This window comes from Pezoporus occidentalis, unplaced genomic scaffold (assembly GCF_034315485.1).
Source record: "Pezoporus occidentalis ecotype Australia unplaced genomic scaffold, CSIRO_AGI_Poc_V1 ctg50, whole genome shotgun sequence".
NCBI lineage: Eukaryota > Metazoa > Chordata > Aves > Psittaciformes > Psittacidae > Pezoporus > Pezoporus occidentalis.
Window position 1 is genome coordinate 1419206 of NW_026915836.1, and position 12131 is coordinate 1431336.

The following is a 12131-nucleotide window of genomic DNA, read 5'->3' on the forward strand; positions in this document are numbered from 1 at the left end:
TTTAAGCTGTTATTTATTCCAAGAAGCAAGATTTTGGGAATCTCATGATCCTTGATTCAGGCCCCAAGTTGCATGTCTATCTCAGCAACCTTGTGACAGTCCTCTTGTCATTTAAGTCAGTAGGAACTCTAATCTTAAAAGGCTTTTCATAAAAGGAGGTTCCTGCCTTAATATGGGAAAATAAAAAGGCAACACTTACAGCTAAGGCTGTCAGCTCCATTGGCAACCATCTCTTCAACACAGTGCAGTTAACAGCTGTTTCTGCCCTGACAGTTGCATCATTGTTGATGCTGTTGATAAACATGGAATAAATGTCAGCTTGTGCTTCAGAAACAGAAGGTGAAGAAAATGAACATTTATTGCAGGGGATGAAATTTATAGGATTAAATGTCCACTTCAGACGTTTATTTCAGCAAATGATAATTTTGTTTAATTAAGTATTCATTCTTAAAGTTTGTTCTTCCTTATCATCCATTTCCAAGTTTCATGAAATCTGTGAAGTGCAGTACTAAACTGTACAGTCTAATCGTATTTTCATCTCCTGGGCTTGTTAAAAACTACGTGTTCAGATGTTTTCCCTGCCTCCGGGAAGATAAAACATGGCAGATACTAGGATCAGATTATACTTCTTTGATACCTGGATTATATGGTACAAGAAGCATATCCTGTAGTTTCCGTGTTCTGTTTCTGCAAAACGTGGCTGCTGGTTCCTGGCTTGCTCACTCCAGTCCTGGAGGTGAAATAAAGCAGAGGAATGTAGGAATGTGTTTTGTGGTTTTCCAAGAGACCTCACCAAAGCGCAGGAATCCTTTCAAAACCTTTTTTTCTCCTGCCTATAGAAAATATGGCCTGTAGTTTAGATATAACTTGTCCACTTTGAAAAAGAACTTCCAGGGAATTTGAACACAAGACCAAAGAGAAAGAGCAGCGCGTGTAAGTCAGAAAATACAGAGGGAATTGCCTTGGTGATCTATGTTATGTCTTTAAAATGACAGCAGCGGTATTCTACTGTGGATGGCTGGTCTAGCTATCTAAAACCATCTTAAGGGCTTCAGTAGCTACTTATCCAATAGCTGGCTTCTGTGTCCACATGCGTTAGGAAATAAGTAGAACAATTGCTAATAAATGAAGGAAGAAATAACAGCAAAACCAAGAAAAATATTATCAGCTGCCATCATTTGACATCAGTGTCTTACACTGGCTGTGCAGCTTTTTGCTGAAAGAAATAATTTTAAAGTGAAGAGTTTAGAAATTGCCACACCAGAGGAGACCAGTTACTTCCAGTGGCTGCCACTAATGGTGTACTACAAATGAAAGGGAAGGTGCAAGTTATGTCATGGAGTTTATCAAGGAAAACATTCTGCTGGCACTCATCACTCCATCTATTTCCTGAAACAGAAAGCTTATCATTCACATAGCTGCAGGTGCTGTTCTTATTTGTATTAGAATAAAATCCTAGAAATTAGTAAGGGGGTTATGGCTTTTCATGTGTCTGAAGTGTATGATTATACAGCCTATGTACCCAAAGAAAATAAACAGCAGTAAGCATAATATGTAGCCCCTATCCCGCAACTTAGTAGTTAAGACAGAGCAAATAAGGCAAAATAAGAGCTATCCTCAGTCTATTTGGAAGTGTCTCTGGAGGGTTTAATATTTTCTGTCTTTCTTTTTGTATTTTTGGCCAAATCTGGAGCTAAAAATGCTGATGAAGAATCTGTTCCTAAAGCTCTCCCAGCCAGATGAAATTAGGAGGTCTCAGCAATCAGTTGAAAGAACTTCCTGAAGGAGACTTCCACTCTGGAATCTCTGAATCTACTGGTTTGGCTGGAAGCTCTGAACATTGGAGGGGCGTCCTTGCTGCTCTTAGAGAAAAATATAACCTTCTGAAAGGGGACTGTCTCTAAAAATGAGGCTTTAGGAATTCTAATGAGTAATTGCACTGGAAATGGTTTCCAGCCATCGCCATTCATGTTTTAACTTTTTCCTCCTCTCCCTCCTCTGCTCTGTAGTTCATGACAAAGAACCCCAATAAGCGACTTGGCTGTGTGGCATCACAGAACGGGGAAGACGCGATTAAGCAGCATCCATTTTTCAAGGAAATTGACTGGGTTCTTCTAGAGCAAAGGAAAATCAAGCCGCCCTTCAAACCTCGGATTGTAAGTAGCAGTTTGCATAACATTCAGAGAAATCTTGGTTTGACAGGTCTAATTGTTGGCTTTCCTGTTGTATGGGTTTACCCAATGCAATATTTCGGGGTTGAAATAGTAACATAAAAACCACACTGGAAAGATTGCCACGTCATTGCTTCAGTGAAGGTAAGTGTCAGGAGTAGATTTAACGCACAGGAAGATCTTCGTGTTCACATAAACCGTGAGAGAGTTCAAGGCTCTGTTTTAATTATTTTCCTCTGTTCCTAAAGATACTTAGATTTCAGTTGGGTATGTACTGTCTCTGCTTTCTGTGTGAACCCTGCCAGTGGGCACTGGATTTTGTATTGAAAGACAGAGGAAAGAATTTCTGATTAATAATATTCTAACGAAGATACTTGAGAAGACTGCTTCTGGTGCAAAGAAACATACAGCATGAGTAGATAAACTGATGTACTCACGTTTTCCTGGGTAACAAACAAATATTCCTATTTTAACAAAATCGTGTAAATAGCAGCCCCACATGCAGGAACTACAAAAGCCAAGTGCATATTCATGGCTTATTCTTGTCTTCTTCTGGATGAAAATACAGTTCACCAAATACCAGCTTTTCAGCTGAGAATGTGTGTAGTTAATTTTGTGCTTGAACCATAAAAGAGAATAATTATACGATAATTTTGTATCTTTTGACTTTGCACTTCCTAATTACAATGTTTGACTTGCCTGTAAATACAGTCAAGGTATTTGTTTGTTTCTTTTCTTTAGATAGTTTAGGAAGGTATTTAAAAATAACTAGATAAAACAACTCTGGGCTCAACACCGAATCCTAACTTACATTTAGAAGTGGAAAAGTCCCCTCTGTCATTGCAGAATTGTTCTCTGTTGCATTTAATGCATTTTCTCTTAGTCCACTGAGATGCATTTCCCCAAGTTCCGTATGTAGGTGGTGAAAGTGGAGCTGCCTGTCCAGAACAGGACCCTTAGGTAGCTCCTCAAATCTACACTTGGAGAAGTCTCTCTATATATGGGTCTTTTTCTGTTTTCACAAGAATTTATCTCACAGTAAATTTTGTGGCTTTGCTTAGTATTCATCAGCGTTTGTTGATACAGTTATCAAATCAGGACACACAGTTCTAAAATAATTTTTACTTTATGCCTGCACCTAGTAAGTCCCATATCCCTCACATCTAGTCTGTCTATTTGCTGCTTTCCTTTAATGATTCAGATGCACGGTCCCTTTGACAATAGGTGTTTTTACAAGGTCTTTTGTTATTTTCGTAAGTATTCCTGTTGCAGTGGTCCTTTTTTTAAAGTCAGGAGGCATTTAGAGTATCAAATATTTTTATCCATTGCCAATGTAAATAACTTCTACCTTCTCAATACAGCTTCTTTCTCTTTCTGGAATTATTTCAGTGCTGTTATATTTTAAAGCCATTCATATTTTATTAATTCTTGTTGTTTTGTTCCTTTTCTCCTTTCTTTAATGATATTTTAGTTGAATATGTCAGGTTTAGTAGTGATTTCAGATTATTTCAGAGTAGCCCTTTGTGTAATTTTCAAGACAGCTGCTTACTCTTTAAAAACTGTTAGGGTGATTTTATACATCTTTATTTACACCTTTTTCTCATTTTTTCTTCAGGCTGCTTCTGTAACATCAGATTTTCATACTACTTCTTTCCATATTGTATATGCCAACTTGCTTTATTCTACCAAATTTGATTCCTGTAGTCTAGCAGTTCTGTATGCTTGGTTTTTAATGAACTTGGTTTTTGTGGTGATGAATTCAGGTAATATGTAGTCTATGTTACAGGCATCCCTATTATTTTCATGTTCACTGTCTGCTCTCTCCAAGGTATCTTCCTCAGTGGCCTGGTCCTATCAACTTTTACTGATGACTTTTTTACACTTAGAAAGAGTGCACCTTACATATTTACACTGTGTTTATGATCCCTCAGCTGTTCTGTATCAGCTGTATAAATTGCAATGGTTTTGTTATTGTGCAGAAATTGAGGAAGATCATACTGAAATTTTGACTTGTCCTCTTAAAACTGAACAATTTATTGGTTGGAAAGCCAAGTGTGACATCTATCTGGGCTAGAGAGAAAGATGGTATGAACAAAATATAATTACTAATAATGCAATTTATGAAACAGTAAAGGAATCCAAGGCAGTAAATTTCAAATGCTGAAAAGGTGATTTTGGATGCTTGCCAAGCCAGAAGAGATTGAACTTACTGTGAAAAATACAGGAAAGAGGGAAGAAGGTGAACGCTAATGAAATAAAGTCTATTTAAAATCTAAATAGTGCTTCTCTAATTTAAGTTGTGGGTATAGCATTGAGATTCATTGATTCAGATAACCAAGCGTAACTTCCCCAGCTATGGAATAACTCTGGGGAAAACATAACTAATGCCTGTGTTGGGAATGTTTTCTGGTATTTAACATCTTTCAGTATTGATAAAGGGCTGTTGGCTATTTAAAAGTGACTTTTAAGATTAAGAGAGGATTAAACCAATATATTTTTAATCTTATGTTCAAGGGAGCCTAGATCTGTGAAATTAGCTATGAGAAAGAGGCCAGATTCCTAGTCAGAAAATAGACATTCTTGCATGTGATATGTGAGTGTACATATGTGTAGGGAAAGAAGCACACAACGCATATATCGTCATTTGTGCATTCAAATTGAGTTTGCATGCACATACAGAATTTTGCCCATGCAAGAATGCATATATTTGCACAGGTATTCATCTATTTTCTGACCAATCAATAAGATGACTAAGGGGAGAAATTTTATCATTACTCTATCATATGCACTTTCAAAAAAACCCAAACGAACAAACCCAACAATATAGGGTCTGTTCAAATGAGCTCTGGGCAATATAAAATGCTGACAAGCAAAGTCATTAGGGAAAATGGCCAGACACTGAGGTCCCATCAGACAATGGAATAATCTGCCAAGGGAGGTCACAGAGATGCTAGCATGGAAACAAAACCTTGCTTCAATTCTGCCTCACTATTCTGCTGATCCCAAAACATGAGTTCCTTGGTTAGCACACCTGTGTTCTCTTCTGTTACCCTTTACCCTTTCTCTGCCATACTAGATTTTCTAAGGAGCTGTATTACATGGTACTGTAAGGCTTGTGCTTCTCCATGGTTCAGGTATGCCTCTTCACCTCTGCCAGCCTTAAGTCTGAAAGTGGACTTAGAAGAAATACTTCATGTCTGTTTATTAGCCAGACTTTAAATCTCATTCATGCTGTGGGTAGATGCAAATATATACCTTAATACATCAGAAATATACCATTTATGTCCTTCTAGTTTGTACATGATTTGACTATTCTAATGATGTTTTGGAAGCTGAAATCTATTCCCTGTTTTCAGCCTTGGAATGAAAATTATTAAAGTTCTAAAGGTCCTTGAAAAACTGACTGTGTTTCCTGAAGGCTTGCAAGAGTGCCCTGGGCAAAGCACTCATGCAAATGACAGAGGTTGCTGAACAGCGACAGGAGTGCCACACCAGCTGTGTGCTAGGCAGAGACCGATCCACCAATCTTGGTAGCCCTGAAACCTGTTGTGAAGGACCTTTGGCTGCTCCTCCAGCTTAATTACTTGGGACAGAGGATACAAAGGGGTGAAATTGCACTGAAGCCCAGTCCTAATAATATGATAGTATGATGCATATTATCTACCAATACTTCCGTTCGTATATCCAAAATTATGAGGCTTTTCAGTGGCAAAATTAATCTTTTTATACATGTATTATGGTTTATTACATGGGTATATAATGCAGAGCTATTATAAATGTTAAGCTGCTGAAGAAGAAATAATAGCTCTGGGGCATGTACATTAGAAATCAAGCGAAATTCTGAACAGCTCTGAAGAGGCAGTTTGTTACCTCTAAGCTCCAGTGACCTTGATAGTGTTTCTTGAAGATCATTTCTGCTGCTCATAAAACCTAATTCTTAGAACTTCAGAGAGTGTCTTGAAAGCCTCTGAATAATATTCTTCCCTGCAGCTTTTAATGCAGACATGAATGTCATTGCATGCGGAAGAAATAAGTACAGTTTTAGTGCAGACACATATCTTTTCTCCAGAGTTACTGTTGTGAGACAGAAATCCCTTTGAAGCATTTTATTCCTATGTTGAGATATTTTGTCTCATGTATTCTTCCTAAAATTTTATTCCATTTGGAGAATGAGATTTCCCTCATCAGTAGCCATAAACCCAGGCTGTAGTTTACAACACCATTTATTGCTCAAGAACCATAAAGGCCTTGATTCAGTGATTCTTTGCTCTTTATCTTTCTTTGTTTCTGTGATTTTCTTCCTGGCTTGGTTGAATTGATTATTTCCATTTTCAAAGTGCATCTGCCATATTATTAATGAAACAAGGGTGCAGTAGATTAATTTCATACTGAAGTAATTGATCTGGTGCTAAGTGTGGTAGGTCCTGCTTAGTGACATGATGGGATGTTTCTGTCTAATACCAAATAATAAAATATGCATTAAAAACAGCGAATGAAACTAATCGCCACTTCACCTTTCATGTGTATTGATGAAATTTATATTGTCCCAATTTGTTATTTACTGGAAAAGCTTATATTTGAGATGGGGAAGAAAAGGTCAGTGGTAGTCTCATATTAGCAAATATTTCATAGAATCATGGAATAGTTTGAATTGGAAGAGACCCTTAAAGGTCACCTAGCCTAAACCCCTGCAGTGAGCAGGAACACATTCAACTAGACCAGGGTGCTCAGAACCCCATTCAATCTGACCTTGAATGTTTCTAGGGATGAGGCCTCTACTACCTCTCTGGACAACTTGTTCCAGCATTTCACCACCCCCACTGTCAAAATTTCTTACTTGTATCTAGTCTGAATCTCCCCTCTTTTAGGTTAAAACCATTACCGCTTGTCCTGTCATAACAGACCATACTAAATCCTTTGTCCCCATCTTTCTTATAAACCCCCTTTGAATATTGACAGGCTGCAATAAGGTCTCCTCAGAGCCCTCCCTTCTGCAGGCTAAACAACCCCAGCTCTCAGCCTTTCCTCGTAGGAGACATATCTCATTCCTCTGAAGGATTTCTTCTTGGGTTTTGTAGACCAGCACAATAAAATCGGCATATTTCTTAAGCTGTTGGTTACAGTGGGTCAGTGTGCTGCGAGGAGCTATGAGACAGAAAAAGCTGTTAGGCACAGCAAAGATGGTCTTAACACAGGAACACTCTTGACCTTTTAGGCTGAAGTTTCATTGTCAGCCCTTGAAACATGTGCATGCAAACAGACAGACTTGTCGTTTTCATCCACCCTGTTGTGAATGTCAGGGCTGGGAAAATCTGAGGCTTTTGACTAAGACATCCTCAACATGAAAAAGTTGAAGAGCTCTGAGCCAGAGGGTAATACAAAGCCTGGTAAAACAGATGTTTGCCATATGTATTTCTTTTTTAGCAATTAAGCCAAAATTTCATCACTAATGGCTTTATCAGTGCCTGTGGCAATCTGTTCATAGTGTGGCTTTATGGAGATGAAGTTGACAAAATAATCGCATTACGATGATTTACTGTGAATGTGCAGCTTTCACAGAACAATACATTAGTTTTCACTGTGCATTCATAATTTCTTGGGTTTCTATTTTGAAAGCTGTCTTTCTTTAAGAGCCTTAGAAACAGAATGAACAAGATAGTCTATTGCAGAATTGTATCCTTCAGTATGGAGCAGCAGCAGCTGCTGCCAGCCCATTTAGTTAATCTAATGCGACTCCCTTCATTTTGCGGCCTCTTCCATCCCTAGTCCTCTATCACTGAGAACGGTTTTAGAATATTTGTGTGTTCCTTCTTCAGTTCTGACTTCTCAGGGGCAGAGAGTTGCTCTAGCAGCTAAAACCAGTGAGAATTGCAAGATCTGTAAGTTTTCACTAGATTTTCTAGAACCTCGTGATGTTGTCCAGGGTTCATCACGTAACCTTTTCATGCCTCAGCTTCCACCCTGTGGTAGGAAGGGAAGAAAGGGGACTGAGAAGTGTTAAAAACTCAGTTCTCAAGATCAGCCTGGCTTTTAAAGTGATTGAACACGTAGCACTTCCCTTGGGAGAGTGTTCTATGCTCTACCAGACCTCAGTGTTAGCAGAGTTCATCTTGATCCTCACTCTCAAACTTCCTACAGTAATTTGCACCTCTCTGTCAGCTCCAGTAACTCTACGATAATCATAAACCATTACTGAAGTCCCTCCCCCCTTAGTTATCTTTATCTGTGCCACATTGTCTGTATGCAGTTTCCTTGTGAACCTAAACGTCCTTGTTAAGTCTTGACTTAAGGATGCCAGCAATGTGTCCTCTTTCAGTTTTGCACTGCAGCAAAGGTTTGAAGTGAAATCATTAATAAATGCCAAATTCTAGTCCTAGCCAACGACTGTGGGTTCCAACCAGAGTCAGCGAGCGCTGGGAATTTTCTTTCCCCCCTTCCCTGAATGAGTGAAAAACTGGCAAAATTTTGGCAACCCTTTGTTGATGACCTAATGCCAAGCCGGATGCCCGCAGTGTTTGGAAGCTGGGTAATAAATAGTAAATACAGATCAGCACCTCCAGAGCATGCAGCTGCCCTGTTTGCAGGTGCCTCACTGAACGGCTCCCTAAAATGTCTTCAATTAGAGAGGTGTGTGCTTCAATTGCTGCAGCAACCGTCTGCTTACTGTGAAATATGGCTGGAATCCTTAAAGAGGGACCGCGTTTCTGGAGAAAACTTTCAAGTATATTAGCCTGAAACATAAGTTCTATAATCTCAGATTTGTTTTTATACCTGACTGCTAACAGTCCTTCTTAGTAAGGGATTTTGAACCTTGTGTTGGGAAGTCATGATACTGTTTTGGTGGGGTTTTTTTGTGGCACGCCTCTATTTTTTGGTGACGGTGGATTGTATCATCATACATGCAGAATTATGACTTAGCCTTTACGCTGTGGGGATGAAGCCCTGTAAAATGCAGTATCATTCAGTAGCACCAAAAGGAACGTAGGAAAAGTACAGGCCAAGTAAATTTCTTTTTGTATAAATGTTCTCTCTTTTCAAGTTTGCTTCAGTGTGAATGTCCCTCTTTAAGGTAAGGCCTTCAATATGGGGAAAAAGTCAAGGTAGGTCCATTTTTAGGCCTAATAACCTTGAGGTGTCCCTTCAGTTTCATAATATATTTCCATTCAGTCATCAGTGCATGGCAATGAGCATTTAGCCGATGAGCACGCAAGGGGCTATACTGCATGCTTTTGCATGAAGTGTTACTGCTTAGACAAAACACTGGGGAGTGATGTTGAGACCTCAGGCCCTCATGTACCATTGTTGAACATTGCACATTATGTATTCCCCACTTGCTGCAGGCATTTCAGGCATAGGAAAAGAGTGGGCTTTCTTCTGAGAGTGACGCCATGGTGATTATACTGGTGTACAATTAAAAGGTTTAAAAGCAGGGAAGAATCTGTGTTTTTCACAACGGTTGAAATATAATTAGTTAAAAATGAATGTGGACTTTCAGGACAGCCTTTTAATTAGAAACAGCCATAATGTTGAAGTCCAGCTCCTTTTTTACACACTGCCCCTGCCACAGGGTATCGTGAATTAGGATATTTAATGTCAGCTGGTTTCTAAATGATTTCTGCTACACTGGTAGCAGAAACCAACACTGGTTCAAGTGTTAGCCAGGTCAGCGCTGATAGAGCAGCACTGGATATTGGCAGGCAATAAAGACATCTCAGTTGAGCTTGCAGTAGTCAGTTGTGAACAAGGGTACAGTAACTCCCTGCAATGTAGCTCATAACAATTGGACTAGCATGTGGCTGGGCAGGGCAGAGTAGTCCATAACGCTTCTGTCTCTTCCCTCAACTAAGTTCCCTTGGTTTACAGAGCTTCAGCTAGCTTGGCACTTTGTATAACCACTAAATGTGCTCAGGCTGGAAGTATATAGCTTTCAAGGACCTTACGTACAGCTTGTATCACAACTAAGAGAAATAAAGAGTAAGTGAACTGGTATTTTTAAGGGATTTCAATGTTGATTGTTTGGAGGAACTGGGTTCTGTTTTCCCCAAAGTTGCTCATTCGATTAGTCTTCTTTCTTGGTTCTATTCTCTTCAGTGTCCATGCCTGCAACAGCTGTTTTTAGCTGTGATTACCACAACACTAGAACTACAGAAGTTTGAAAGCTACTTCCCAGCACTCCAGGTTCCCAAATATTTAGAAGTTAAACAACTTTTATTATGCTTCTTTTTATTCTGTACTGGGATCCAGCAGTATTTGTTTGGTTTTGTTAAGTCCTGGTCTTGTAAAAAACATTTTCATACTGAATAATTGGATTCATTTAACCATCTGTTAAATGTACATTGTTAAGTGGTGCCCACTGGGATGGAGTGGTAAGCAGCCAGAATGCTCCTGCTTTCCTTTTGGGCTTCCTCAGAATAAGACAAATTCTGTTTCACTTTTGGCTGCTTTAATCCCCAGTGCTGTTTTCAAAAAGTAAAGCACAAAGTGAAGTCATTTTCTCATGGTTACTTAGAGTTCATTCTGAAGTGTTCGAGCAGAAGTATTTTGATATTAATGTGGGTAATAAATAATATTCCTGGGGTGGGCTTGTTTCTGATGTCATTAAAAGCCAGTGGCAAAACACCAGGTGCCTTAAGAAGCAGTAGCATCTGGCTCTTTATCAGACGGTGGAGAGGAGTTTATCAGAAAAAAGGCGAAGTCTTGTCAAAGGCTGATAGTCCATTGACTAGTCCCGTTCACAGCTGGAGCCCAGTGAACATCATAGAGTATAAGAAGAGCTTTAGCTTTGGGTTTATGTCTCATGTAGAACCTTTTATATTAGCATAAAGTTTAAACCAGTGTCTTACCATCCAAATAGGCAGAAAAATCTGTCAACCTATGATTCAGAGCTCAGCATACTAGCGCAGGACTTAGTTCCTTTGACATATGTGCCAACATGCAGGTGGTGGACTAAAGCAGCTGATGTGTAGGCACTTGTTTTCAATAGCAGGACAGGGAAGGCATCTTTAAATGATAAGGAATCCTAGCACTTCATTAACTGCTGCTTTCCTGTTGTTATGCTGCTGCTGTGCTGTTACAAGGGATTTTGTTACTGTGGAGGCACAGACTTTGTACTCTCAGCACCGGTCCTCTCAACAGCGTGCTTCAGGAGTCATATGCTTAAATTATGTGGGATGAGAGAAACACGCTGTCTAGATATTTATGAAGAGCCTTAAGTGCAGATCTAATTCCTTGATTTGCATACCATACTCATGTTTGCAAAGGACCTACAGAACGATTCCCTTTGCTTAATTACGGACTATGGAAAAGAAGGAGTTGAAGATGATGTCTGCCCATGACTCTCTGAGGGATTGTGTTAATATTTGACAAGACCAAAAAGAAAGAAAAACTGAATTTGTGCCCTCAGGTCCACAATAAGCTCACGTTCCCAGCAAGATGAGATTTCCACTGTGCAAAAGGCCATTAAAGTGAGACATGGCCAAGAGATCATAGATGATAGACAGAGAGATCACAATCCATGTATAAGGGAACAAAAATAGGAAGAAAGTCAGATGCATAGTGAGGGGAAAATTGCTGAGGCTCAAAGCAGAGCAGTTGTACATTCAAGAATAGAACCCGTGTCACTGCAAACTCTCCTATGTCTTGCTGTGCTCTTTCATTAAAACTGTGTTCCAAAAAAGCCTAAGGAAGGGTGGAAAGGAGATATATTAAGATGCAGAAGCAGTAGGCATTCATGTGTAATTGCGCAATGCCTTGTTTTTCCAGTCTGTAATTCGTATAAGCATGTTCATTAGTTAAAAAGAAAAAAGAAAAATAACAAGAAACCAAACAAAAGCCCCAAACAAAACAAAACACAGCTTCAGCAACTTCCTAAAATGTCACATATATCTTTCTTGTAATCTGTCTTTGAAGAGGCTTAAAAAGTAATCATTAGAGTGTAAAATATTCTAACAATTCAGTAGC

At 39.2% G+C, this 12131-nt stretch overlaps 1 protein-coding gene across 3 annotated transcripts in view; it reads left to right on the plus strand.

The window, feature by feature from the left end:
• PRKCE (protein kinase C epsilon) overlaps positions 1-12131 on the plus strand; it is a 287923-nt gene that overhangs the window by 264354 nt on the left and 11438 nt on the right. For 2 of the 3 annotated variants that reach the window (XM_062637004.1, XM_062637005.1), the window contains exon 14: positions 2010-2156. In XM_062637004.1, coding sequence (XP_062492988.1) covers positions 2010-2156 — 147 coding nt within the window. Of the gene's footprint in view, positions 1-2009; positions 2157-9210; positions 9241-12131 lie in introns of all 3 variants that reach the window. The other variant, XM_062637006.1, reaches the window with a different exon arrangement.